This window comes from Cetorhinus maximus, chromosome 2 (genome assembly GCF_964194155.1).
Source record: "Cetorhinus maximus chromosome 2, sCetMax3.hap1.1, whole genome shotgun sequence".
Lineage (NCBI taxonomy): Eukaryota > Metazoa > Chordata > Chondrichthyes > Lamniformes > Cetorhinidae > Cetorhinus > Cetorhinus maximus.
In genome coordinates, this window is record NC_135880.1 from 135944492 (window position 1) to 135972208 (window position 27717).

The 27717-nt window shown below is 42.1% G+C and overlaps 1 protein-coding gene across 2 annotated transcripts in view; it reads right to left on the reverse strand.

Moving 5' to 3' along the window:
* LOC144690600 (paired box protein Pax-5-like) overlaps positions 1–27717 on the reverse strand; it is a 267511-nt gene that overhangs the window by 12003 nt on the left and 227791 nt on the right. For both annotated transcript variants that reach the window (XM_078558249.1, XM_078558240.1), the window contains exon 9: positions 7211–7297. In XM_078558249.1, the coding sequence (XP_078414375.1) occupies positions 7211–7297 (87 nt within the window). The remainder of the gene's footprint in view (positions 1–7210; positions 7298–27717) is intronic.

Here is a 27717-nt window from a genome sequence, read left to right on the forward strand (position 1 = left end):
ACTAGGGTTTGGATTTACACAATTATATTGTCAGAACTTTCTCTACAATATTGAACTCCAGTGGCTCAGTGGTTCTGTTCTGTTCTGGGCCCCAGCCAAAATTCTCTCTAATTCTCCATGCTGTGTGCAGGTTGTTTGTTGCACCATGCCATCCCTTTAAGATTGGTACGCAGTCACACATGTGCAAATCTTAAAGAGATCGCTGCTTGGGCACAGTCTGTTTGTTCCCAGTGTGGCTCACTCTCGATTTCTGCGTGGCTGTACACTCACGCAGCTTAAAGGATGTCAGCCCTGGGTTCCCCATATTATTTGGCGTAGATGTCTGCTGTGCCCAGAATTATACAATATGGCGGGGAAGTGTTTGTAATTCTGAGGCCTAGTGCACCAGTAAATGACAAGCCTCATTAGCAAGCCAGCAGCCAGCTTTCAAAGGAAAATACGTAAGAGAGCACATACTAGCATAATATGGCATTGCTGCCATAATTTCCTCTAGCGCCCATTTGCAAAAGGTGAAAAAAAGCACAGCGGCTCCAGGAGTTCTCAAAAGTGGCAGAAGCTTTGTATGTTTTATTTTTTATGCAATGCCTCTATTACTACAATTGTCCAGTATTTGATATTTCAATTGAACATTCGTGTTAGAAAATATTGATGAGCTTAAAACTTAAGTTTTTTCTCAGAAGTACCTCACATACTGTATTTTCTGGTTTAGGTGCCTAACGATGAAACAAAGATACAGGGAGGCCAGTGTGCCCTAGAACATAAATGCAAGCCAATCTGCCAATCACCAAGGATCCCCAGGGGGATCACCAGCATGCCAGCTGCAGAGCTCTGCCATCTGCAATAAGCATGCTATAGGCAAATTGCCACGCAGACACCTCAATGCCCACAGGTATGGTACTTGTCGATCACTGGGTGCCAACAATGTAACGTCAGTCAATGTGATGCTCGTGGAAAAAACAGGTGCTTCAAACAACACAGACTGTAATTTCACCTCCCTTCCCACTGAATATAGAGACACAGCTACCCAATGCTACAATACTACTACATTTCCAAAAGCACAATAGGTCACCGATGGTTGCCACGTACCCACCCTAAAGCTCATCCTGGGTAACATTAGTGGTAACCATGCTTTCCTATGTAAAGGCTATGGAGAATATGAGTGTGGCAAAGCTTCTAAATGAAAGTTGCAGCTTGAATATGTGCCCTGTTGAAGTATGGAGTTGCTTGAGACAGAAGGAGCTGCAAGGTTGTGTGAAGGTTGGGAATGGGCCAGTGGTGGATCTGAGACAGGTTGAAAGCCAGCTTTCGGTGGCAGGCACTATTTATCAGGTGCTTGGCACCTTTGAATATTCCTACCTTACCAGGGAGATTACATTACACTGTCATCTTTTGCTTCTGTTCAACCTGTCCACCATGTAATACTATCTTGTGAAGAGGTTTCCCTGGACTGTCTTCCCTGTGCACTTTGTCAGACACAAAGGGTTCAGGACAGGAGCCAAGGAGCAAGACACTTGCTTCAGACAGTTTTGTGCCCTGGCATTAGATTGCTTTATGGCCCCCTCCCTCACCCTGCAGCCTTTGCAATGTTTTTCTTAAATACAATTCTCAGTCTTTCTAAAGACCTGTCCCTCTCAGCAACTCTCAAGAGCTGGGTGCCTTCCATTCTAAAGCAAATCTCTCCATTACTCAATCCAGCTCATCTGACACTGAGCTGTGAGAATGCTACAAAATGTTAACATTAGCTGACTTTGCATCACTGGACAAAGCTGGTCCTTTGCTCCCATTCCATGCTCACAGTGTCTGGAGAGTGTCCGTGCAGAATCAGGCAGGACTCTGAAGATGAGCATCAGGCTGAACTTGGTGTGAAATATGGCAGGACTCCAATGCTAGTCTATGAAGAATCATTCATATGTCTACTTCAGGTAAACTAAAACATTATACTCAATTAGCATGTCACTTATACTGAATACAATCACAAAGGATCAAAGTAACTCAGCACTCCCATTCCTTCCAGTTATTTTTCCCCTCACATTGTATCTTATTGAGGGGCAGATAGATAAACTGTAAAGCTACTGTGACTAGCTGTCGGTAGGTACAAATTTCCCCTACTTGGAGAGGTTCCTTGCTTTGCCTCCTACCCTAGGTGACCTGGTTGCTATTAGAAACTCGACCAGCTGCTTTCCTATCGCTATGGTACAGCACGTTAACACATGTTGTGGTGCAGTGAGGCTCTTCTCAGAAGGTGCAAGGCCAGCCAGGAGCGCACTGAAATGGCTGATTCTAGAAATAGCAAAAGCATGGGTGAGAGTTTCAGCAACAGATGGGCTCAGTCAGAGCAGAGGTTGACAGGAAGTAGGCTGTCTTTGTGGTGGAGAGGATATGGGGTCAGGAGCTCAGCTCAGCATCAGGGATGCTGAACTGCAAACAGTTCTGAAGAGTCTACTTCAGTGCGAGACAGTGAGCAGGGAGTGGAATGGAGCTAGGTAACGAGTGATCAAAGCTTGTGGCAGGAACTGAAGACAATGGCCTCGATAACATCCTGGCATGATCATCGTTGGGGGTTTAAATCTGAAAAGAAAACACTAAATGCTTCTCCAACATGATTCATATGTGCCTGCTGCCATTTTTATGGCAGTGGGTGGCGAGGCGTGCAGATGTCCTGTCTTGGAGATGCAGGACACTTTGTTAGCATGCATAAATCTGGCTCCCATAGTACACCTGGGAGTCCAATTTAAATTGAATTGTTGCTGAGTGGGAATTCCCAATACTCCGCAAGCATGAGCAAGAGATGGGAGTTGCGGGATTCAGAAGATAAGTCTTTTTACAGCACTCCTAGTCGGCCAGAAGGAGAAGGAATGCTCTTCCCACCCATCCCTCAAGGGAATCTCTGGCCTCCCTTATGCCGATTGCAACCTCTCTTTCCAGCCCTTGCTGCAATTGCCAACCTCTCCCACACTGCTGGCCCCTCTCTCCCACACCCCACCTTCCATGATCACACAGTTGATCCCACCTCTCCCCACAAGCCCAAATCTCAAGCTACTCACCATCGACTACCGAGGACCTTTCCCCAAGGGCTGTTTTTCCCCACTCAGCAGCTGCCAGCCTGTCAATTTGGCTGACTGCCATGCTGGAAACGGAATTCGTTTTTAAAAAATGAGCTTTTGCTGTTAAATTCAGCAGGAGCTCTGGGTCGCCAGCTGGGAGGGAGCCAAGGAAAGATCCTTGGGAATCCAAGCAGTAATGATGCAGAAACGGAAAGAGAGCCATAGCTGTGACATATAAATAAGAATGGAATCAGGTGACAATAAACCAACAAGCCTGGTTGTGTCTTAATAGTACTGAATAGGGTTGGGCCTAAAGAAAGAAGTAAATATTGGACAGAGAAAGTCTAATCATGTTTCAGTGCAACTGAAAGCAACTGAACCAGGAGCCATCAATGGAGGTGGCCCCAATTGTCCACTCCGTTTGGGTGGGGCAGGCAGCCTGATTATGACATTTGGAAGCAGTAGGTAAAATTGTATGTGTAAATTTTTTGAGATGCTGGTACAGAGTGTGAAGATCGTTGAATAAATCCAGCAACATTTCCTCCAGAATTAATCAGTTAGAATGCATGTCGATAACATATTCATCATTCTCACCCCATCTCAAGAACTGTAATGGTCAAAGATATTTTCACATGCCAAGACATCTCTAGAGGACATGACCCCGACCCCGGAAATGCCCTAAGTATTTAACAGTTGTGGGACAAACAGCCACGTACAATGACCCCATACCCTTGTAAAAAATAAATGCTTAACTAGTTGGGTGTATTAGAGTGGGGTTTCTGTCAGCTTGAGTTAAATTCTGCAGTATACACAGATCGGTGTCAAAGAGGAGATAGCAACAATGCATCAAAAGAAATTTATCTTGATCTACGTCAAGTTAAAAGTAATGAGCTAAAATGGCACAGGAGTTATCACATTCAAAGAGCATGAAATTGGATCATTTTTCTTCATTAGATTTTGTTACTTGCATTTAGTGTTCTTTAAAGTATCAATTTGAACTCTCTTCCCCTTTATTCATTTCTACTTTGTTTTAAGCATTTTATTTGAATTTTCATCCTATCAACATCTGCTCTGTACAGAACACCCTAAACAATCACATCTCACAACAGCTAACTGATGGGACTCCTCGTCATATGACAAACTGAAAGGGGCAGCCATGTTGAGCTGTCATCGTGTGGAAAACTATGCATCACCTCACAGACCAGCCTATGCTGTAAAGAAAAGGAAACCATTGTACACATCGTCTGTGTCAATTGTATTGGAAATAGAAATGTGAATAATTAGTCATATGAAAATACAGTCTCTCTCGGTTCTTAACTGGGGTTTTAAACCATTCCATATTGAAACGATCAGTCACTGATGTTGCTGTCCAAAGACACCTCTGTCCCAACACAGGTGTCCAAAAATCTTCATGCATCTGCTGTCTGCTTGCAGACTTTTGACTAGGAACTCTTAGGTTCACAACCCTGCCCCATTGCCAATTCTCCATCACCACAGGATGTGACAGATGAACACTGGTAAAAGCTACGCGTGACTTTGTTTAATGTAGGGAACTTGGGCGCCATCACTGTCCATACAACCATCACGGATTGGTGGTCATATTTCGAGGACGCGTCAAACCACAATGACTGGGACCACCTTGAAGCTACAGCCTTCTTCCACCTTTGCAGCTGGTAAGATACGCAGTTTCTTTCACCTGTTCTGCTGTTGAGGACTTTTTTGAACTGCAGTTTGTCTGGCATCTCCCCCCGACCATGCTGCCATGGGTGGCCCTACAAGGAGCATGGAGCTACCAATAGCATTGCTCCAGGGATCATCAGAATGCACAAAGCTTCTCTACCAGGTCAAGGTGGCGATCTACGTAGAAGTGGAAAGGTAGACACTGAAGGGAAATGCTCTACTTTAGGCTTCTAGCCAAGGTATCTGATGGGGACATCAAAGGATATGTATAGGTCATGAATGAAGTGTTTGCAAACTTAGTTGAGCTTCACAAAGGCTTGACATTATATTGATGATCAACATGCAGAGTACAGTCAATCAGTTATGGAATAATGGATGTTGGAGTGAATTACAGACTTGGTTCTGAGGTAGCATATGACTAATATAGAATAGATGATTCCCTCCTGTCATGCCCCTCACTATCCCTAACACAGACACATCTGGACTTCACCCTATGACTACTTGACCCTTTTTTTAAAAAAAGAGATGACAGGACAAACGGTCATTGGCTGAATGAGAATTGACTACATAAGTGAATAGTGTCTATTTAAAGCACAACGGGCATCTGACCAGAGATTATAAAACAGGACAGGAGAATGTCTACACATTTTAACACTAGAGCGTGGAAGTCCAGAATTTTCAGAAAAACCAAAGGACACAATCTGGGTGTACAGGATCATATGAGGGCAGGACATAGAGATGAGTAAGAAAGGTGGGGAGGGGTTACAGAAATAACATCTGCTTTACACAACCTACCCTACACTTAAAAGAAAAATTCTCAAGATATGGGCATCACTGGAAAGACCAGCATTCATTGCCCAACCACAGTTGCCTTTAACTGAGCAGTTCAAAAACCCAACCTACTATACCCACTATCACACCATGTCCTACATCGCACTATTTCATTCTATTTCATTGCATTCTCTGCATATTGTATCTTATTCATATACCTTGTCATCACTCTACTGTTACATTATATAATACACCGTATAATATACTTCACACTATATTAATGGGCTCTGTATATATCATAATATCTTGTATGTAGTATATAATGTTCAATTATATAGGTGTTTCTAGTATACTTATGCAATACCACAACATTACCATTTGTTTAAACATACTAATTCATTTAAATACATACATATAGAGCACCAAATTGTAATACATTCCTAAACTTTTCATGTAAAGTTGAATCTTCAGAACTTCACTCCACCATTCCCAGGCAGTAACAGACAGCCTGGTCCGAGTCCTCTCTGAACACAATCTGTTACCTGGCATCAGGAGGTTGAAAGATCACTTGAGGTGACCTTGCACTCCTAATTACCCTTCCCCCCTCTTCCCCTACAGAGAGATGGCGCAGCCTCCTCATGATACCTCTTCAACTAACATCGCTCAAGTCGATAAAGGCAGACGTGAGGATCAAACATGCATTAGCTGATCCTCAGTCGCTAGATATGAGAGTCTAAAGCCAAGTAACAACTCTGAAACTAATGCCACGCAGAATTTTGTGGGGTGGTGAAAAAGAGAGAAAAAATAGAACACAATGTTAGTAAGGTAGACTAGAAAGGGAAATGGATTTGAAAAAAAGAGCTGCCATTACTGACAGGATCCCAGAGCAGGGTCAATGGACTATTAGATCCAGTCATGCTCCTCTACTACTTGTGTAACAGACGCACAAAAGGAACAAATCACATTTTAGGGTATAACATAAATAAGATGTAATGATATGAAATAATATACATTATATATAATATATTGTAATATAACATATTACATGCACTTCATGTACTAAACCCCCAACTCATATACACTGTATCCTGCCTATATTTTATCTTACTGTATCATTTCCCTACATATACCACACCTTATTGGCTCATATATAACTACCACACTACATCATTACACTACTCAAATATAAAGTCAGAGAGTTTTATAATAAACTACTTGATCAATACATTCCCACACACAAAGTGATATGGAAAACCGGGGATTAATTAACAATTAACTGTGGCATCTAGAGTTGGTGCCATGGAGTGACAAGATGAGGGCATTGCAATCAGAATGCTAAACATGATCTTCTGGCTCTCAGTCAGCTCACAGAAGTGATTCAGAGGGAGAAGGGGAAGGGACAGAATCAATTCCAAGAAGGCCTTCTGCACCTGCTAGTGACCAGGTCCAAAACAGCACTGATAAAGTCCTTGGAAGCTCATGATGCCTGAGACTTGGAAGTGGAAAAAGAAAATAACTTAAGTATAAACTGTCAAGGCAACTTCTTCATCAGCCTGGAGAAGAGGGATCCGTTATCTGTACATAATCACTCATTGTCACAGAACACACTGGAAAGACTAAATGATGCTGATATGTAAAAACGGCCACATGTACTCATGAAGCTCTTTATTGCACAACAAGATCTTTCAAACAGCATAATCTGAAGATGCACTTACTTAATAATCCAGCATTGGGAAATCTCCAGGAGTCATTATAAGTTGTATACTGCGGATGGGAATATGGACTCCCAGAAAAATCACTTCCTAAAACAAGAAAGAGCACAAGGAGGGTGAAATCATGTAAAGATTCTTGAGTTAATTAGTCTAGGTTGTCCTACAATTGAAGATATATGGTGAAGAAGTAGTTCAATATTATGAACCCAACCATCATTAGTCTACATCTAGTCACACTTTTCAATTAATGTGTTTCTTCACTTTCTGTGAAACTCAAACCTTCAATAATTCAACAACATCACATGTAACATCAGGGACTTATTGGTACAAGGAATATGCTGGAAAATAAGTTGAGATTTATTAACACAATCAATTAACTGGCTTCACTAATTAGTCAAAGTTTTCTGGCATTACGTCTGGTAGATATTTTCTACACCAGTTTTCTATGTCCTTCTGCCCCTTATCTGCTTTCCTCAATCCTCACTGCTTTTTCCCTCATGGATATGATGTTAGATATCGAGAACTGAGACCACATGATGATTATCACCAGATATATTTTGCGAATTCTGAACATTAACCCAATGCAAATAGCCTGGTCCTATGGCTCAGAAAATAATTAATATCAATATTTTAGCATAAACAAAGTAAATACAATAACTAGTTAAACCATTAAAATCGATTCCTTGCTTGGCTAAGTGACTTCATTAAAATATTTGTTGTCTTCTCTCAGGATTTAACCAAGTCTGCTTCCTTTGTTCCCCAAACTTTCCCCTCACACCTCAGTACTGACAGGAGTGCCTCAGCCTTCCCAGCCCTTAGCTGTGCAGATGAGGTGATGGCAATCTGTGTTGCTCTGCATATTAATCAGCAGGCGATGGGAGATTTAAACTCATCAGCTGCACTCCTGCTCAAATGATTTGAAGCAAGCCGACACTTCACGATGTGATTCCCTTCGTTCCCCCTCCTTGCTCTCAGGGGGATGCGCCAGGGCCTGACAGGCTCAGACTTCCAATTCTCTGCTTTTTATGCCTCAGTGGTCAGGGTGTCAGGCTCCTGCAGTACAGACCAGCGGAGAGCTGCAAGAGTCACTGAGCACCATCAGCTCAATGACAGAATCGCTCGCTTCATCCAGAAATATTCTGCATATCGAGTAGGAGCCAGGCTGTGCTGGAGATGTGGCAGGAGCTGAGTAAAACTATACCAGATCAATGCACGTCTAAACAGCTTGCCAGCCCCTTTATGGAAATACCACTGTCCATCAGTGGTAATTCTTGACAGCTGAACTGTTCAATCATCAGCTGTGATGAGGAGTCCCAGAGAGAAAAAACACCTTAATAAACATCAAACACAAGAATTTTAAGGGGTGCTAATTTTCTTTACATCGCAGTCCACTACCTGCCTAACAACACAAAACGTTTAATGATTACTGATTAATTAGCCTCAAGTGGACCCTTTGTGTTTCAGCTGTAAAATCTTCCCAATGGGTAACAGAGGTGCTGCAGTTTGCAACTTAATAGCAGTCTGTATGGCTCCTTGGAAAAAAGGCTTTGGCATAATCACACCAAATGAACATGATAAATAATAAACAAAGATCCCAATTAACAGTGAAATGAAAGACCGAGTTTTTAAGGGGTCCAAAGGTCTTTGAGATCCACAAATAAAGCCTCTGTGGCTGTGTACTCTGGATGAGATGTCTGTGTGGCCGACAGCAGCCCTGCAAACACCATTCATTCTCTACAGACACGAAAGGAATCGGATTTAAGACCAGCCCTAGGACATCCACTTTAAATACTGTACACCCCCATCACTTCAAAAAAACATTACAACATCAATATCTGTATTTATATAGTGCCTTTAACAAAGCAAAACATCCCAAGGCGCTTCATAGGAACGTTATCAAACTCAATTTGGAACTGAGTCACATAACGCACGATTAGAGCAGGTTACCAAAAACTTACTCGAAGAGGTAGATTCTAAGGAGCATCTTAAAGGAGGAGAGATGTTTAGGGAGGAAACTCCAGAGCTTAGGGACTCGGCGGCTAAAGGCACAGTCACCAACAGTGGAGCCCTTAAAATCAGGGATGTTCAAGAGGCCAGAATTGGAGGAGCACAGGTATATTGAAGGCTGTAGGTCTGAACCAGCTTACAGAGATAGGGAGGGGTGAGGGCATGGAGGGATTTGAAAGCAAGGATGAAAATTTTAAAATTGAGAGTTGCTTAAGCGAACACCAATTTAGCTTAGTGAGCATGTGGTTACGAGTGAATTGAACCTGATGCATAGGACAAGGACAGTAGAGCTCTGGATGGCCTCAAGTTAACGGAGCGCAGAAGATAGGAGACCAGCCAAGAGTTCATTGGAACAGTCACGTCTAGGGGTAATAAAGGCTTTGATAAGGGTTTCAGCAATAGATGAGCTGAGGCAGGGGTGCAGTCAGGGAATGCCCTGGAGGTCGAAATAGTCAGTCTTAGTGATGGAGCGGATATGAGGTTAGATGCTCCTCTCAGGGCAAAATATAACATCAAGCAGTTGCGAGCAGTCTGCTTCAGCCTTGGATTTGAATCTAATCTGCCCAGGTTCAGGTTGGACATTCTGCTTACACTCCATTCAGTTTTACTCTCCATTGAAGTCAATGGCAGGTAAGTTAAAGTCAGGGCTATTCTAATAAAAAAACAGAAAATTCTAAAAATCAGCACCAAAAGCAGAAAATACTAGATAAAAGAAAAATACTGTGGATGCTGGAAATCTGAAACAAAAACAATGAATGCTGGAAAAACTCAGCAGGTCTGGCAGCATCTGTGGAGAGAGAAATAGAGTTAACGTTTCAAGTACATATGACCTTTCTTCAGAGCTAAAGGGAAGTGGAAATGGGATGAAATTTATACTGTTTAAGGGAGGTGGAGCAAGTGAAGCTGAATAGAAGGCCAGAGATAGGTGGGGTCAAAGAAGAGATTGACAAAGGTGTCATGGACAATAGAACAAAGGGAGTGTTAATGGTAATGGTAAGGGCTAAAATGGTGCTGATAGTGGCATAAAGGAAAGAAAGCAGAGTGTGATAATGGCAGAATAAGGGTAAGCATTGTGTGGGAGAACAACATGGAACAAGTAACAGATGGCCCTGTAGGGGGTGGGATGGAGGGGGGTGGTGGGGCAGTGGTGGGGAGAAAAGGATAGAAAATGGGATAAAAGCGAGGATAAAATGGGGTATAAAACAATGAATAAATGAGTAAAGTTAAAAATAAACAAAAGTAAGTGGATAAAAAATAAAAAATGATTTTTGAAGAAAGGGATTAAAAAGGGGTGAGGATAGAGGAGAGAGTTCATGGTTTGAAGTTGTTGAACTCAATGTAAGTCCGGAAGGCTGTAAAGTGCCTAATCAGAAGATGAGGTGCTGTTCCTCCAGTTTGCGTTGGGCTTCACTGGAACATTGCACTGGGAGCAGCGAATGTGGTCTCCTCTACATTGGGGAGACCAAACGCAGGCTGGGTGTCGGCTTTGCGGAACACCTTCGGTCTGTCCACAAGCATAACCCAGACCCTCCTGTCGCTTGCCATTTCAACACACCACCCTGCTCTCATGCCCACATGTCCGTCCTTGGCCTGCTGCAATGTTCCAGTGAAGCTCAATGCAAACTGGAGGAACAGCACCTCATCTTCCAGTTAGGCACTTTACAGTCTTCTGGACATAACATTGAGCTCAACAACTTCAGACCATGAATTCTCTCTTCTATCTACACCCCTTTTGTTTCCCTTTTTTCAAAATTCATTTTTATTTTTTATCCACTTATTTTTATTTATTTTTGTTTTTATTCATTTATTCATTGTTTTATCCCCTTTTTATCCCTCTTTTCTATCCTTTTTTCTCCTACCATCCTCCCGCTACACCACCCCCAAAAGGGACATCTGTTACTTGTTCATGTTGTTCTTTCACAGAGTGCTGACCCTTGTTCTGCTATTATCACATACCTTTATGCCACTATCAGCACCTTTTTTAGCACTAACCACTACCATTAACACTCCCTTTGTCCTTTTGTTCATGACATCTTTGTCAATCTCTTCTTTGCCTCCACCTATCTCTGGCCTTTTATTCACCCTGCTCCACCCCCCTTAAACGGTATAAATTTCATCACATTTCTACTTCAGTTTAGCTCTGAAGTAGGGTAATGCAGACTCGAAACGTTAACTCTGTTTCTCCCTCCACAGATGCTGTCAGACATGCTGAGTTTTTCCAGCATTTTCTGTTTTTGTTTCAGAAAATACTATAGTCAGGATCTGCAAAGAAAAAAGACAGGCTAATGTTTCCTGTGTAAGCCTTCATCAGAAAACGGTTTTCAGTCCTGGTGATCAAGCACAACTGAAGGGTCAGAACCTGCCCTTTCTCTTTGCAAATACTGACTGCCCAGCATTAACTGTTTTTATTTCAATTGACATTAACTCTGCACAGGAACAATTTCTGATTTAGAATTCTTAAATTATCATCACAGTTTTCAAGTTAGCACATATTATTTTTCCAAATGGGTTCCGATTGCTTTCCATCTAATCAATCCACGCGATCACCAGGCTGTTAGTCACATTTCTGCTATGTGCGAGATAACATTGCAATTGGGACCTCTTGGTGTCAGCCATGGTTCAATGGAAGCACTCTCACCTCAAACACAGGAGGTCTTGGGTTCATTCTCAAACTGAGATGTTAAACTAAGACCCTAGATGTAGAATACCCCACCGCACCATTTGAAGAGGAGCAGAAGGTCCTGAGGAAGCATTTCATTCTCAATCAATCACAACAAACAAAAATAAAATGGCCTGGTCATTCATCTCCAATAATGGTATCTTGCTGAATACAAACTGGTTGTTGCATTTATCTACATAACAATGGGGGCCATATTTCAAAATGAATTTGTTGGCCGTATAATGTTTTGGGTTACCTGAGGACATGATAAGATACTATATAAATGCATTACCTCTCCCTTGTGATAATTTTATTGGCCTGGTGTTTTCCTACCCTTGCCAATATCAGTGCCCAAAGGCACATCACCAAATAAACCTTATCTATACCCAAGGCCAGGCTAGCCCTTGGCCCACCACCCTTGCTCAACCCAAGCCTTTCTATCAAAGGAAGATGTTGGCTGTTATCAAGCCTCATGCCTGGTACCACTGAAATACATGCATCTATATATATACACAGGCATGTGCCTTCATTGTATGCGATTTTCACATGGGGTGTATCATGTGGTTTTTACATCATGAGGGGAATTTTCTCCCCGTTGGGGGGGTTGTGCAGGGGCGGGCAGGAGTGAGTGGGAACCCGATTGGTGTCCCCAATCAGGTGCGCACTGCCATTTTACGTGGGTGGGCCAATTAAAGTCTGCCCAGCGTGACACACACCTGGAAGCTGCTGAGTGCTCCCTGTGTGGGTGGGGGGAGTGGGGGATTCCCTGAATCACATGTGCACGAAAGAGCACAGAGATCTCCCCGAGGCACAGGGGTGCCTCAGGGAGATTGGTTTCAGTGCTAAAGTTTGAAATGAAGGTTTGTAACACTTGAGCTGGGACATGTCAAAGAGTAAAAGTATAAATTTTGATTACATTTTAAAACACTTCATGAAACCTCATCCCGCCCATGGATGAGGTTTCATGAAAAACGCGAAGACCGCCTGGGCTCTTCGCCTGCCCGCCCACCTTAAGGTTGGACGGGCAGCATTCTTAACAGCTTTAATGACTTTCTTAAGGGCCTTAATAGGCCTTTGACAGTTCGGCGGGCGCACAGCTGACACGGCTACGTGCCCGCTGAACTGAAAATCTAAATGACGCGCGGTGATGTCGGGACGCCTGCCCAACGTCACCGCGTGTCATTTTATGCGTCGGCAAGCAGGCCCTGCCCCAGCTCGCCGACGGGAAAATTCTTCCCCATGTAATCATGTGAATTTCACATGGGGGTCAAATAAATGTTTACAAAATTATGAACTTTTAAGTGGCAAACAATGAAGGATTGTTTCCACTAGTTAGCAAATCAGTAACAAGGGGACAAAAACTGAGGATTAAGACTGGAAAAATGGAATGGGAGATTAGACAGGTTTTTTCACACAAATGATTATTAAAACATGGAATTTTTCACCACAAAGGGGTTACTCAAGAGGAGACTGTAACATAATTTAGAATGGAACTGGGTAAGTGTTTGAAAATGAAAAATACAGAAGGATATGGTGAAAGGACAGGGACTTGCAAATGAAGTAGAGAGATCCAGTTTAGGAGATGTGCAGGCACAGATACGATGGTCTTCTGTGTTATAATTTCCAAAGGACCAATTTCACAATCTCACACTCCCAGCAGGACGCAAAGCTCAGAGGAAACACGACTGGGAGAACTGAGGCAACAAGTATAGCCCTGTCTCCAATCCGCACTCCCTTATAACGCAATTCCCTACTGGAAGTGTGGGATTATAGCTTCAGCCCTGATTGTATGCACCATAACCTCAGACAGTATGAAAACTTTGCTGAATTTTTAAAAATTAAAAGCCAGTGTTTTCAGCACCAACTCACAGCGAGTGTGAGATGATGCCTATTCCATTCGCCTTCCTTTTAAATTGTGATTTTGGTGCTCATCAAATTATGGGATACTGAGTTATTTCCTTGATCCATGTCAGCCCCATGCACTCACAAGTCTGATACAGTTTCATTAAATATCTGTAAATCTCCCTACATCAAGTCCCAGCAACATGTTTCAGTTCCTGCCCCAGAAGAGCATCTCTGCCCGACACCAGTGTGCAAGTTTTCCATTTCCCAATCCACCCATCCTATTGCCTCTCTGAATGAGATTGCCAATTTGATGCTAATTAGTAGCCATTAAGTACCCTGGGACCACGAGAAACTGGACTGGCATTGTCCAACTCACAGCCACAGAGTGGGGGAGACTTTCATCTCATCAAGCTGGGCTGGATTTGAGCCTAGATGAAAGACCAGTCTTTCCCACTGGATTGTAACTCCCATTCATCATTGTGTCTATAATTGAATTGTGGTTACATTTTCAGAAGCTTCCTGATTTCCCTCTGAAATAAACAACATTGCATTCAGTCAGAAGGCCCAGTGAGTTTAAAATCAAACATTATTTAAGGAATCTTCAGGATGGCCAGCACCATCCCTGGAGAGAACTGAAAGACCAGTCATCTGACACATATCTTTGTAATAATTTTGGTAAATTAAGATTAGTAAAATCCTTATACCAGGGCCTTACAAACGAAGTATACTGGATAACAAGTGGAATATTCGGTTACCCAAGGGAGAGGGGATGGGGCAGCCCGCAGGTGGATTCCAAGGGTTCCTCGTGGATTAAGCTGGTGATCTTGCATTCTCCCACTCCACATCCTGAATATAGTACTGTCATAGTGCAGAGCATACATTTTAAAATATCAGGATCATAGGTCCACAGGGGCAGAATATGTTTGAAATTAACATAAAGACTGTAGGCAATAGAATTAGTACAAGTGAGTCTGTATGAAGCAGATCAAATAGAGAGCAGAGCATCACCATGATACCTAGAAGGATTAAACTCTCAGGAGGAGAAAATAAAATAAACCTCAATTTAATTTAATTTAACTTAATTTCTTATTTTAACAATTTTGCTTTTCATATGAATTAATTAAAACCAGCTTGAATTTGTGCTTAAAAATTTTTAAATGGGGAACGCAATAAAAAAATTCTAATGTGCTTCAAACAGAATAGATTAAAAACATGAATTAGCTGTGTAAAAGTGGAAGTCTGTATATTCCATCTTTTATCATAATAGCAGTGAAACTATTTTAGTTTACAGCATTAGCAATGATTAACAGCAACAGTTTATCTTATGAAAAGAAAATGCAATCTTCTGAAAGAAATTAAGTAACACAAATGCATTTGGAGCCAGTCTTGGCACCATGGCAGCCTTCTCGCTCTGAGTCAAGAGCTGGTAGGTTCAAACTACTATCCAGAAATTTGAGTCCATAATCTAGCCTGACACTTCAGTGCACCTTTGCTGGTATTATTTTTTGACTGAGACTTTAAACCGAGTTAATCTGCCTTCTCAGGTAAAAGATTCCATGACACTATTTGAAGAAGAGCACAGGAGTTTTATTTGTGTCCTGGCCAATATTTATCCCTTAAAAAAATCACTAAAGCAGATTATCTGGCCATTATCTCATTGCTATTTGAAATGTGTGCAGATTGGCTGTTATGTTTCCCACTTTACAACAGCGACTATACTTCAAAAATATTTCATTTGTGATAAAACACTTTTGGACATCATGAGGACATAAAAGGTGGTACATAAATTCAACCCTTTCTTTCATTTATCCTGTGATATTCTTGTCCCATTAGTATGAATGGGATGGTAGGAGGGGCTGGCAGGAGAATCCCAAGTGCACATATGGGAAACACCTGCGAAGGACCCATACCAAGTCAGTGTCGGAAGATGTATCACTGATAACACTGTTTAAATCACCTGCTGCTTTGACATATCGCTGCCTCACTGCTGGTTCAAAAACTACAAATATTCTGGAAAAATATTCTAAACAGGTCATCTCTACCAATTTACAGTGGGTCCCATAGCTGACAATCTGCAGTTGCTTTCTAAAAAGATAAAGAATTTCAGCCCAGAGTCTTGCATAGCTCAGTGGAATAGTACCCTGTGTAAGGTTAGCGTGAGTTGCTCTCTGTTTTCTGAACTAAATTGTTTCTCAATATTTACATGTACTTTATTAAAAAAATGAATAAAATAGTGATTGACCAAATTATTTTCCATTAAAAAATCAATTAACATCGCTGATTTTAATCAGTAGCATTGGAAAATAATTGGTTACTTCTTATTTCAGAATCTCTAGCTGGAATATTGGGATTCAAGCAAATGAATATTTTTGTACTACTGTTTAAAGAATAATGAAGGCAAGAATATTCATGCAAAACTCCCTGTCGTAACCTTTTATGGGCTGTATTATTTTAGGATTATCATTAGGGAGCTCCCTAAATCTTTTCTGCAGCAGTAACCTATAGCTGGATTTAAACAAGATGCCTGCAGTATCTCAGAAAGCTGTACTGAGGTTTACTATGCAATTGTATTTTATTTAAAAATAATAATCTGGTAATGGCTTGTCTCGTGAAGGAACAATACCAGTCACAGATCTTGTTCAATGGAGACTTAAGCAATTTTTAAAAAATTTTTAAACAAGTCAACTAAAGGAAAGATAATTTCAAGTAGATGTCCCCAGCAGCCAGCCCAATGGAATCATGAGGGACTCCCAATAAACACTGCGAGCCTGTGCATAAGGTGGGTGAGGGAAGGAGTTTAATTTGGTATTGGGGGCATCAGTGTTTCAGGAGTTTAACATACACTCTAGCTGTAACACAGGCCTCTGGGATATGTGAGGTGAAGCTTAACAATCGCCCACAAACATTGAAATGGTAATTTCTATTTCTCCCATCCACCAAGTGGCAACCAGTATCACTGATTAAAATAAAATTTAACTAAGCAATCTGCCTTCTCCGTATTTCCACAGCAAAAAATGGAATTTAATGCTAGAGCAAACATGTGTTTAATAAACAGAAGAACCCTTGAGAAACATCCCAGGACTCCAAACCAGCTCCACAACTACAGTGTTTGTCATTAACAATCACATGACATTAATATTCCATAAATGAGTGATGAATCTTAGGTTCAGGTGGGCATACCTTGCTGTGAAGTAATTGTTCCACTCTTGGCCTGAAGTAGCATCTATGAAAATTTAATGCCCCCCCAACACATTTATGAAATATTTCAAATAGTAATTGCTAAAATAGAAAATAATTACTCCATAGAATTTATTGCTTGCAGTTTTCAATGAACTGCACTTGTAGGCAGTCAAATTAAATTTCACAAAAAATATAAAGGCTCCCATGGGGAGCAAAATGAAGGAAAGAATACAATCCTTTCCATGTTATTTTCTGCAATTTCCTCCAATCCTTTATCCAGGTTTAATATAAGAGGCAGAGAGCAACAGCGTGAAGCCAAGGTCACTTTCTTGCCATCACATTTATTTGTTTACTTCGCATGCATGAAGTTCAATTAGTTTATAACGTCATGTACACCTGAAGATCACTGTCTGGTACTTCATCGAGACTAAGATCGATAGATTTTGATTTGGTCAGGGTATCAAGGGATATGGAACAAAAACAGGTAAATGAGGACTGAGGTAGAGCCTTGATCTAAATGAATGGTGGGACAGGCTCGAGGGGCTGAATTTCCTACTCCTGTTCCTAATGCTCCTATAATGCATTATAGAATCCCCAACCCAAACTGGGCCCAAAGTGCACACTGGAGCTTTATTGCAACATATGCAAAGTCCAAAGCAAATTAAGAGTACAACCTGGGACATATCCCCAGTCCCTAAATGCTGTTGTTCACAGGTCATTGGGACTCCATTCTATATTCCGGTTTGGGAGCTAGGGTAGGGAGAAATTGGGCATTTGTTCTTTATCAGTGAATAAAGAAAGAAAACACTGAAGTCAACCAAAATGTGTCAAAAATTCATTTTCTACTGCTAACTGCCAGGGTTTATAGTCAGTATACATTAAACCAGAGAAGTGGGTAAATGGAAATAATTCCATTGCCCAGCACTAAGTTCTCTCACCTAGGTGATCAGAAAACAAAATAGGTACTATTTCAAGCCATTGGTTATAATTTTCAAGGGTGTGGCACAACTTTCAGATTAATTTGCTAGTTAAAAGCAGCTCAAGTTTTGCAGGTACTGTTTGTGGTCCTATTTGAACCCAAAAATGAGAAGTAGACAAAATTCAAATCCACGGGTCACTTTTGCTGCCTGTTAGATACCATGATAATATAACCTAGGCTGTCAGTTGTTTCCTGTTAACACCAATGATAACACATTTAAAAAATGCCAATAGAAAAAGTGAGGCTTACAAAATGAAAAAATTATCACCTTGGTGTGACTCCACACTGAGGTCTGATACTGGCTCCGTTACATATAAGGTGCGACTGAGCGATAGACTAGCTCTAGTCATTGTCAGGCTCTTCTTAAATTAAGCAATTTTTGCATATGTAAAAGATCAGTATATTCCATGAGCTAGATGTGCAATGATATCCAAACACAGCAACTAGTAACTAGTGAAATCACTGCAGTCTAGTCAGAAACAAACTGTCAGGGATCACCAGGAAACTCTACATCCAGGTTGTATTACACATTCACATTATAGTAATTTTGCTTAACAGTAACTACCACCTTCAATGTAGCCTCAAATCCTATACAGATTCAGCGTACCCTCTCTTTGTATATCCACTGTACCAACTTACTGTATACCTGTTTAGGTAATTCTTCATTGTATATGTTCACGGTGTCCTCCCATTGTATAAACATTCAAGGTACCCCACGCACCCCCCCGCCATTGTATACCAAGCGCAATGTTTCATTGTTTACTGGATCCCCATAACCTTTCACTTACACCCACTGTATCGCGCCATTGTAAATCCATTCACTGTACCCTCTCATTTTATACCCATTCACTGTACCCTCTCATTTTATACCCATTCACTGTACCCTCTCATTTTATACCCATTCTCTGTACTGTCTCACTGTATACCCATTCACTGTACCTTCTCACTGTATACCGATTCACCTTACACTCTCATTGTATACCCATTCACTGTACCCTCTCATTCTATACCCATTCACTGTACCCTCTAATTTTATAGCCATTCACTGTACCTTCTCATTTTATACCCATTCACTGTACCCTCTCATTTTATACCCATTCACTGTACCCTCTCATTTTATAGCAATTCACTGTACCCTCTCATTTTATATCCATTCACTGCACCCTCTCATTTTATACCCATTCTCTGTACCGTCTCACTGTATACCCATTCACTGTACCTTCTCACTGTATACCGATTCACCTTACACTCTCATTGTATACCCATTCACTGTGCCCTCTCATTTTATACCCATTCACTGTCCCTTCTATTTGTTCAGACAGTGTACCCTCTTGTTGTATATGTTCACTGCACCTGCTCATTTTATATCAGTTCACTGTCACCTCTCATTGTACACCCATTGTACCCTCACATTGCATTTCCACTGTACACTCTCATTGTTTACCCATTCACTATACCCTCTCATTGTATGCCCATTCACTCTATTCCCTCATTTTATGCCCATTGTATCCTCTAATTGTATATCCACTAGATCCTCTCATTGTATACACTTTTATGGTATCTTCTCATTGTATACCCTTCATTCTACATGCTCATTTCATACTCATCCACTGTACCCTCTAATTGTATGCCCATTTATTCCACATGCTCATTGTATGCCTAGTCACTGTACCCTCTTGTTGTATGCCTACTGCACCCTCACGATGTATATCTGTTCACTGTACCCTCACATTGTGTAACCATTCAATGCACCTGTACATTGTATATCCACTGTAGTCTCTCATTGCATACCCACTCACTACACCCTCTTATTGTATATCTGTTTGTTGTCTACCCATTAACGATACCCTCTCATTGTATGTCTGCTGTACCCTCTCATTGTTTACACACTCACTGTACCTTCTTGTTGTATACCCACTGTACCCTCTCAATGTATATCCATTGTACCATTTCACTATATATCCATTCACTGTACATTTCCAATGTATACATACTGTACCATCTCATTGTTTACTCATTCACTGTATTCTTTCATTGTATACCCATTCACTGTATGTTCTGATTGTATACCCACAGTATCCTCTCATTGTATGCCTGTTTATGAAATTCTGTCATTATCCACTGTGCTCTCTCACTCTATACCCAGTGTGACCTCTCATTCTATACCCATAGTAACTTCTCATTATATACCCATAGTACCTCATCATTATATACCTATTGTACTCTCTTATTGTACACTTGTTCACTGTATGCTCTCATTGTATACCCAATGCACCCTCATTGCATATCCAAAGTATACCCTCTCCTTGTATACAAATTGTACCATCTCATTGTATACCGGCAGTCTATTCCCTCATGTTATATACATACTGTACTCTCCCATTGTATACACACTGTACCCTCTCACTGTATAACTGTTGACAACTATGACTGTTGTCCTGCTATTGCATACCCTTTCACTGTGCCCTCTCATTGTCCCACCCTCACTGTATACCCTTTGTACCCTCATTGCACATCTGTTCACTGTACCCTCTCACTGTTTATCTGTTCACTGTTTCCTATCATTGTGTACCCATTCACTGTGCCCACTCATTGTCTACTCACCATACCCTCTCCTTGTCTACCCACTGTATCCTCTCATTGTACACCAATTCATTGTATCTTCTCATTGTATACCATTTCACTACATCACCCACTCTCTGTCTGTATCTGTCTGGCTGTCTATCTTTCCCTCACTGCATATGATTCTCCTTTTGTCTCCGCCTCTCTCTGCCTGCTATCCTTTTTCTCTCCCACCATCATTCTCTCCCTTTTCTCTTCCTTGTCTGTCTCTCTCCTTTTCCTGCTGTCAATCTCTTTCACCTGTCTGTTCGTCTCTCTCTGTGGTTGTCTATCTTTTCGTTTCTTCCTGTCTGTCTCTCCCACTCTGTTTTTCTTTCTCCCCTCCCCCTCCCACTCTCACACACAAGCTTGGAGTCTCCTAGCTGAGCAGTGCCACCCATCAATTTCAAATCAATTTTCCCAATTCAGGTTATCAGCAGTGTGATATCAACACATTCGATAGTTTACTGGTGATAATATTTAAGACATTTAGACTGTCGAAAAGTGCCAGCATTTAATAATTATCGATCCATTGAATTTTATAAATAAAGTATTAAAAAGCAGCACAAGAACACATTGATTTTAGTAGGGAAAGCAGAGCATTCCCAAGCATTGCCCTGTACCTGCATCATTGCTCTGTTAAATTTCTGTTCCCTGTCATTAATTAGTCTCTTGAATTTGCAAAATGATTTTTCCTCCTCAGCATTGCCCTGATTTTCTATAATGAGATTACTCTCCATAACTCTAGATAGATCCTCTATGTCCTGCAATTTCTGCCTTTGCTAACTGAGGCGTCCTAGAACACAGTGTGAACGGGTCAAAAACATTATGAAATCCTAATGATTGAATCAGAAAAAAATTGCCTGATCTGATGGAATAAGAATTTAAAGCAGCAATCCTTCTCATTACACTGGTCCATCAGCATGGAGAAAAATACTTTAAAAGATTTTTCCTTCTGCCATTTGACTCAGCCAGAAATCTGTGGTCTTTTTAGATAACTTGTTTCAATCTTAAAAAAAAAATTAAACAATGCAGACTTCTACCCCCATGGCACCAAACCCCCTCCCCCCAACCCCACCCCCACCCCCACCCCATCCCTGGCTTCCAAGTAGCTAAATGCATCTCTAACCTTTGCAACGCAGATTTTGCTCCAAAAGAGGGAGAGTGATGAGCCGTATTTTACGGGTGCGATAAACTTTATTATACTTCACCTCATTGACACATTTGTGCAATTAATAAGGTCTGTTATCAAATGGTACTGTACATAAGCTTAGTGATGAAAAGCCTTAATTTACATATATTATTGGAATGTTGTTAAGAGGTCTTTAAGTTGGCATCTCTTTAAGTGCCAAAGTGCTGTAATGTAGCTTCAAGGAGATAAAAAAAAGTGAACTGAAGTTGTAGTTGGGATATGTTTGCACATTTGCAGTAAACAGAAGCCAAAACTGATTGGCTAGAAGAATGGCCTGAGGGCTGGAATTGTAAGTGAAAGGCACAGGTTAAAGGTCATTTGTTGTAGGGAAGCCAGAAGCACCCTTCTCACTGGTCAAGAATTGTAAATATATGAGTAGAAGTTATTAGTTGTGTTGACACAGGTGCATAACTTGGGCAGAGTGTTGCAAAAGCTACCTGCAAAAGAGGGAGAGCGTCACTGGGGTCTTTGCACTTGCCAGGGGATAGCATTCCTCTCAGGACATGTGCTAAGGGGGCTTTTGCCAGGAGATAAATTTAGGAGTTAGTAGTAGGGCATTTGCTAGGAAGTTCGCATTTGTGCAGGAGATTGCCAGTCGACAGGTAATCGTCATAAGCTAGCGATTGCTGCAAGAATCCAGAATTGACTAACATAATTGCCACTGGGTTTGGGGTTTGCTGTAAGAAATCTAGATCAGTATTAGAATCCATATTAGGATTAAGATAACAGCCTTAAGAAAAAGTGAAGAGGAAGCTACTCTCAGCGAGAGAGTGAGAGAGAGAGAAAAGCCCTCAGCAGCAGCTGTGAACCGTGCAGCTACAGCAGTTAAGGTAGACTGGGGAAATTAGAGTTGAAGTCTTAAAGCTACAAAAGGGATATTGCAGGGATGTTAGAGTTAAGTTGAATGAGTTCAAATCTCGAAGAACATCGTGAGTCAAGAGACCAGGTTCAAGGAACCAAGAAGAGAAGACCCCAGAAATCCCAGGATCCATGGGAAAGACAGCGTATCATGCCATGCCTCGACTAGTGGAATAAGTATTAATCTTTGCTGTCCAATAAGCCTTGTTAGTTTGCATTCTAAATTAGTGATTGTCCTTTTTGTCAATCAGGTTATTCCCCAACAAGAATTTTCTTACTCTGGGGTTTAATATAGAGTCCAAACCCCTACACCTTGGAGGCCAGTGAAACAGCTATTATAAAGATTTTATTTCAGGTTCTCCTGCTCTTGGCCTGTGCTGTCAGCTGATTTCCCAGTTGCTGATATGGAGTAACTCAAAGTAACAACAAAGTTGGGGATGGGATGATTTGGGGATCTCTTTTGTTTTCCTTTCAAGTTACTGAGCTAATATCTCTCCAGGTTCAATAAAGATCCCCAGTAAGGTGTTTCAAATAGGATGCACAAACAGGGCCCAACTGTTAAATTAAAAGAAATTGTTCAAACTGGGCAGCTCCACACCAGGCAGATTCTCTGGATCATTCTGTAATTCATCAGGAAGACACACTTACATTAAAAAGGTTGCTTTCATTTAGAAAATATTTCATGAATTTCCCAATGACAGTGAGCAGTGCAATATTCCCTGATGAATTTTAAAGTGGCATCACTTCTCTCAGAGAGGTACAAACAAACGCACAACCATTAAACTTCAACCCCTTCACTTTTAGATTGCATTGCACTGTCTATCACAACAAAGAAATTAAACATCTCTGAATGTATAAGAGCAAAATACTGCAGATGCTGGAAATCGGAAACAAAAACAGAAAATGCTGGAAAAACTCAGCAGGTCTGGCAACGTCTGCGGAGAGAAGAACAGAGTTAACGTTTCACGTCCGTATGACCATTCTTCAGAGCTCTGAAGGAGAGTCATGCGGACTCGAAACGTTAACTCTGTTCTTCTCTCCACAGATGCTGCGTTTTTCCAGCATTTTCTGTTTTTATCTCTGAATGTATCTTTGTTGGTGAGAAATACACCAAGGTCAGAATTTTTAGATTGGTGGGCCCGCGACCAGCTGGGGAATGGACCGTCGACCACGATCGGCCCCCCGACTGCAATTTCGCGCTGGCTGGCCAATTACCGGCCAGCAAACAAGGAGCACGTGCTGAAATGCTCAAAGCTGCCAGGATGGGGGCGAGCGCTGATGTAAGCGAGCACTGAATGAAAGCTCCTTGAAGGCAGAGAGCTGCCTCAGGGAGCTGAAGACTTGAAAACAGTTAAATAAAGTTTGTAAAATCAGGAAAAAAAATGTCCAAGCATCACAATCAGCCACCTGAACATATACATGATAAAAATGCTGTCCATAGATTTTTATTTTCTTAAATTTAATAACGGAAACCTCATCCCTCCCTTGGATGAGGTTTCATGAAAAATGCAAAGTCTGCCTGGCCGATTCACCCGGCCGCCAACCCTAAGGTTGGAAGGACCGCAAAAAACCGGAGACAATTACAACTTTAATGACCTTAATAAGCCTCTTAATTGTCGGCAGGCGCACTTCCAACTTTTGCGCGTGCCCGCCAACCGAAATATCGTGTGAGCACAAGGTGACATCGGGACGCTCACCCGACATCACCCCGCGCGATTCCGTGTCTGACCGGTCGGGCGCATGCCCGCACACCGATCTAAAAATCCTACCCCAAGTGACCATAGCACCTTGTGTGAAAGTCAGACACAATGTCAATACTGTTCACGCTCTGACTCCTAGCAGCAAAGAACTCAGTTGAACCACCAGATCGCCTCTGCCCTACTGCACTACAGTGGATTTTGTTAAGTGGGAAATTTAACAATCTCTGAAGAAACTCTAGTTCCAATTATTGCATTTTTAAAAAGTTTTTTACTTACTGCAGTCTGAGGCTTACCTGCCGCTCTTTCCTTCGGTTTGCAATGCTTTCTGCCTGACATTAAAGGCTCATCAAAACCGTGAACTCCCAGAATTCACCAGCATCACTCTGTGCATTTCACACTGATAGTCTACAACTACCAGAAGGCACTAATGCCACTCTATGCAGCACTCTGGTGGTTTAACTCCCCTACAATTCAATTCGAGGTTGCCAGATAACAATAAATCAAATTCTGAGTGGAGAAGTGGGCCTTACTGGTGGGAAGTCATGAATCCCCAGTCTTGATGTCAGTCATCAAAAAAGTTTGATATTTAAAATTCACGTTTCCTTTTTCTAATCGAACAGTTGAAAATTTTTTCCAGACATAGCCCTCTGATTGGAAATTAGATCCAAGAGATGGATTCACTTGTAAATGCAAAGAGCCAACTTCTCTTGAAAGCCTTTGGCATTAATTTTTTACTTTGTTTCTACCCTGCTGCCTAGACCATCTGTAGCCAATTGGTGCTACCACTGAGCCAAGCTGATACATGTTTGAAAATAGCTTCACTCCCTTCCCCAGATTCACAAACTCACTCACAAGCATTAACCAGTCACACACCTTTAACTGATAAATATACAAACCAATGGACAAGTCACAATGAAACTCAGCTTGTTCATAACGAAATACAAGGGCCATAACACATGCCATGCCATTAAGTTCTAATACATAGCTTCCTGCTCAAACGCAATGGTCTGAAATTTGTTCAACAGTGCTCCTGCTACATTTGAAAAAGTGCACTCCACTACACTTCCAGCAAAGGTACGCCAGCCAAACAGGAACAAATTTGAGAAAATTCCAGACTATTATGAAGTAAAATGTTATTAAAGGTGAAGTTCTCACTGAGATTCTGATAAAACCAAAGTGAGTAATTTTTACTCAAAGGAGTCATCAGGCAACAAAATCCAGGCAGCACTTTCCCCCCATCAGGGGGGTTGTGCGGACGCGGGTGGGCGGGTTCCCGATCGGCACCCCCAGTCGGGGACATGTTGCCATTTTACGTGGGTGGGGTTAAGGCCCGCCCAGCATGAGTCCGCTCAGAAGCGCTGAGCGCCCCCTGTGCAGGCAGGAGGGGATTCCCTGAGCCGGGAGTGCACTCTTTCGCGCATGCACGTGGAAGAGCGCACAGATCTCCCTGAGGCAAAGTGCTGCCTCAGGGAGATCGGTTGAAGTTATAAAAAATTTTAAAGGTTAAAAAAAATGCTCCTGACATGTCCCCTCATGTGACACTGTCACATGAGCTGGGACACACCCATTACTTTTATTTAAAAATATTCAGAAAATTTTAAATCCCTCATGAAACCTCACCCCGCCCGTGGATGAGGTTTCATGCTTTTTCTGAAGCCCGCCAGGGCTCCCGGCCTCCCCACCAACCTTAAGGTTGGACAGGCAGGTCCATTAATCATTTCAATTACTTTTTTAATGGCCTCAATAGGCCGTTGACAGATCAGCAAACTGAAAATCTAAATGACATGGGGAGACGTGGGGACGCACGCCCGACGTCACCCTGTGTCATTTTACACGTCGGCGAGCGGGCCCCGCCCCCTAGGGTTAAAAATTGTTTCCTCCCATTTTTGTGCACAGAGCTGGCGATTCGCAATCTATCCATTCCCGCTCCCCCTCAGGTAGGCACATGTAAACTTTGTATGATTTTAGCAATGAGTTAAGTGGGACCGCGTTGTTGACTGGCTGAATGTTCATCAGCGGGCTGAACAATGTACATGTGTAGCACGTGTTCCAGCTAGCCTGCGCCTCTTAAAGGCAGCTTATCCCTCTTAAAGGAGAGCTGCACTTAGTAGAAGGGAACTGTTACTGACTGCATTTAGTGCAATTGGCTACAAGAAGAAGCTGAACAAATGGAGTACCAGGGAAGAGAGAGGGCTCCAAGGTACACAAATATGGCTCTGGAGGCCTTGGTAATAGAGATCGACAGAAGGAGACAGGCCATGTTTACAAAGGGGCCAGGAAGCCCTGAAGCAACACCCTTCGAAAGGACTGGGAGCAGGTGATCAGTGAGGTGAACTCCTGCAAATTGACCCCAAAGATTTGGCAGCAGTGCCACAAGTTCAATGATCTCACAGAGGTGGTGAAGCTCAGTGTATGCATCTTCACATGACATATACCCATTGAGCCACCAACATCTCCTGTTGCTTGATGCACCACACCCCCATTACTCAGTCATCAGCAGTCCCTAGCAGTCAGGACTCAGGCTAACATTCACATGCTCCACTTTACCCTCATACACCTTCCAATGATGCAAGCCTCACACACACCACTCGCAGCTGCCACAAATATTATAGCTATGACGGGCACATCACGCACACATAGTGCAACACAATCACTAACATTCTTCCCTCTCTATTCTACTGCAAGGTCATGCACAGTTAGACAGAGCAGAGCAGAATCAGCAGGGGCCAGACATGCCTGCATTTCCCCAGCCCTATGGAGGAGATGATGGACTGCATCATGCTCAATTTGGGTTCCTCCAGGACCTCTCAGCTCCTGACCTCATTAAGCTTTGGTCCATACATGGACAAATGAGCTGAACTCAAGAAGTAAGGTGAGAGTAACTGCCCTTGACATCAAGGCAGCATTTGATCGAGTGTGGCATCAAGAAGCCCTGGCGAAACTGGAGTGAATAAGAATCTGTGGGAAAACTCTCCACTGGTTGGAGCTATTTCTAACACAAAGGAAGATGGTTGTGGTTTTGGAGGACAATCTTCTCAGTCCCAAGACATCACTGCAGGAGTTCCTCAGGCCCAACCATCTTCAGCTGCTTCATCAATGACCTTCCTTCCATCATAAGGTCAGAAGTGGGGATGTTCGCTGATGAATGCACAATGTTTAGCATCATTCACAACTCCTCAGATACTGAAGCAGTCCATGCCCTTATGCAGCAAGACCTGGATAATATTCAGTCTCGGGCTGATAAGTGGCAGGAATATTTGTGCCATACAAGTGCCAGGCAATGATCATCTACATCAGAAGAGAATCCAACCATCTCCCCTTTACAATGTCATTACCATCGCTGAATCCCCTACTATCAACATCCTGGGGGTTACTATTGATCAGGAACTGAACTGAGGCTCCATGAGCAGGTTTGAGGTTGGGAATTCTGCGGCAAGTAACTCACCTGATTCCCCAAGCCTGTCCACCATCTACAAGGTACAAGTCAGG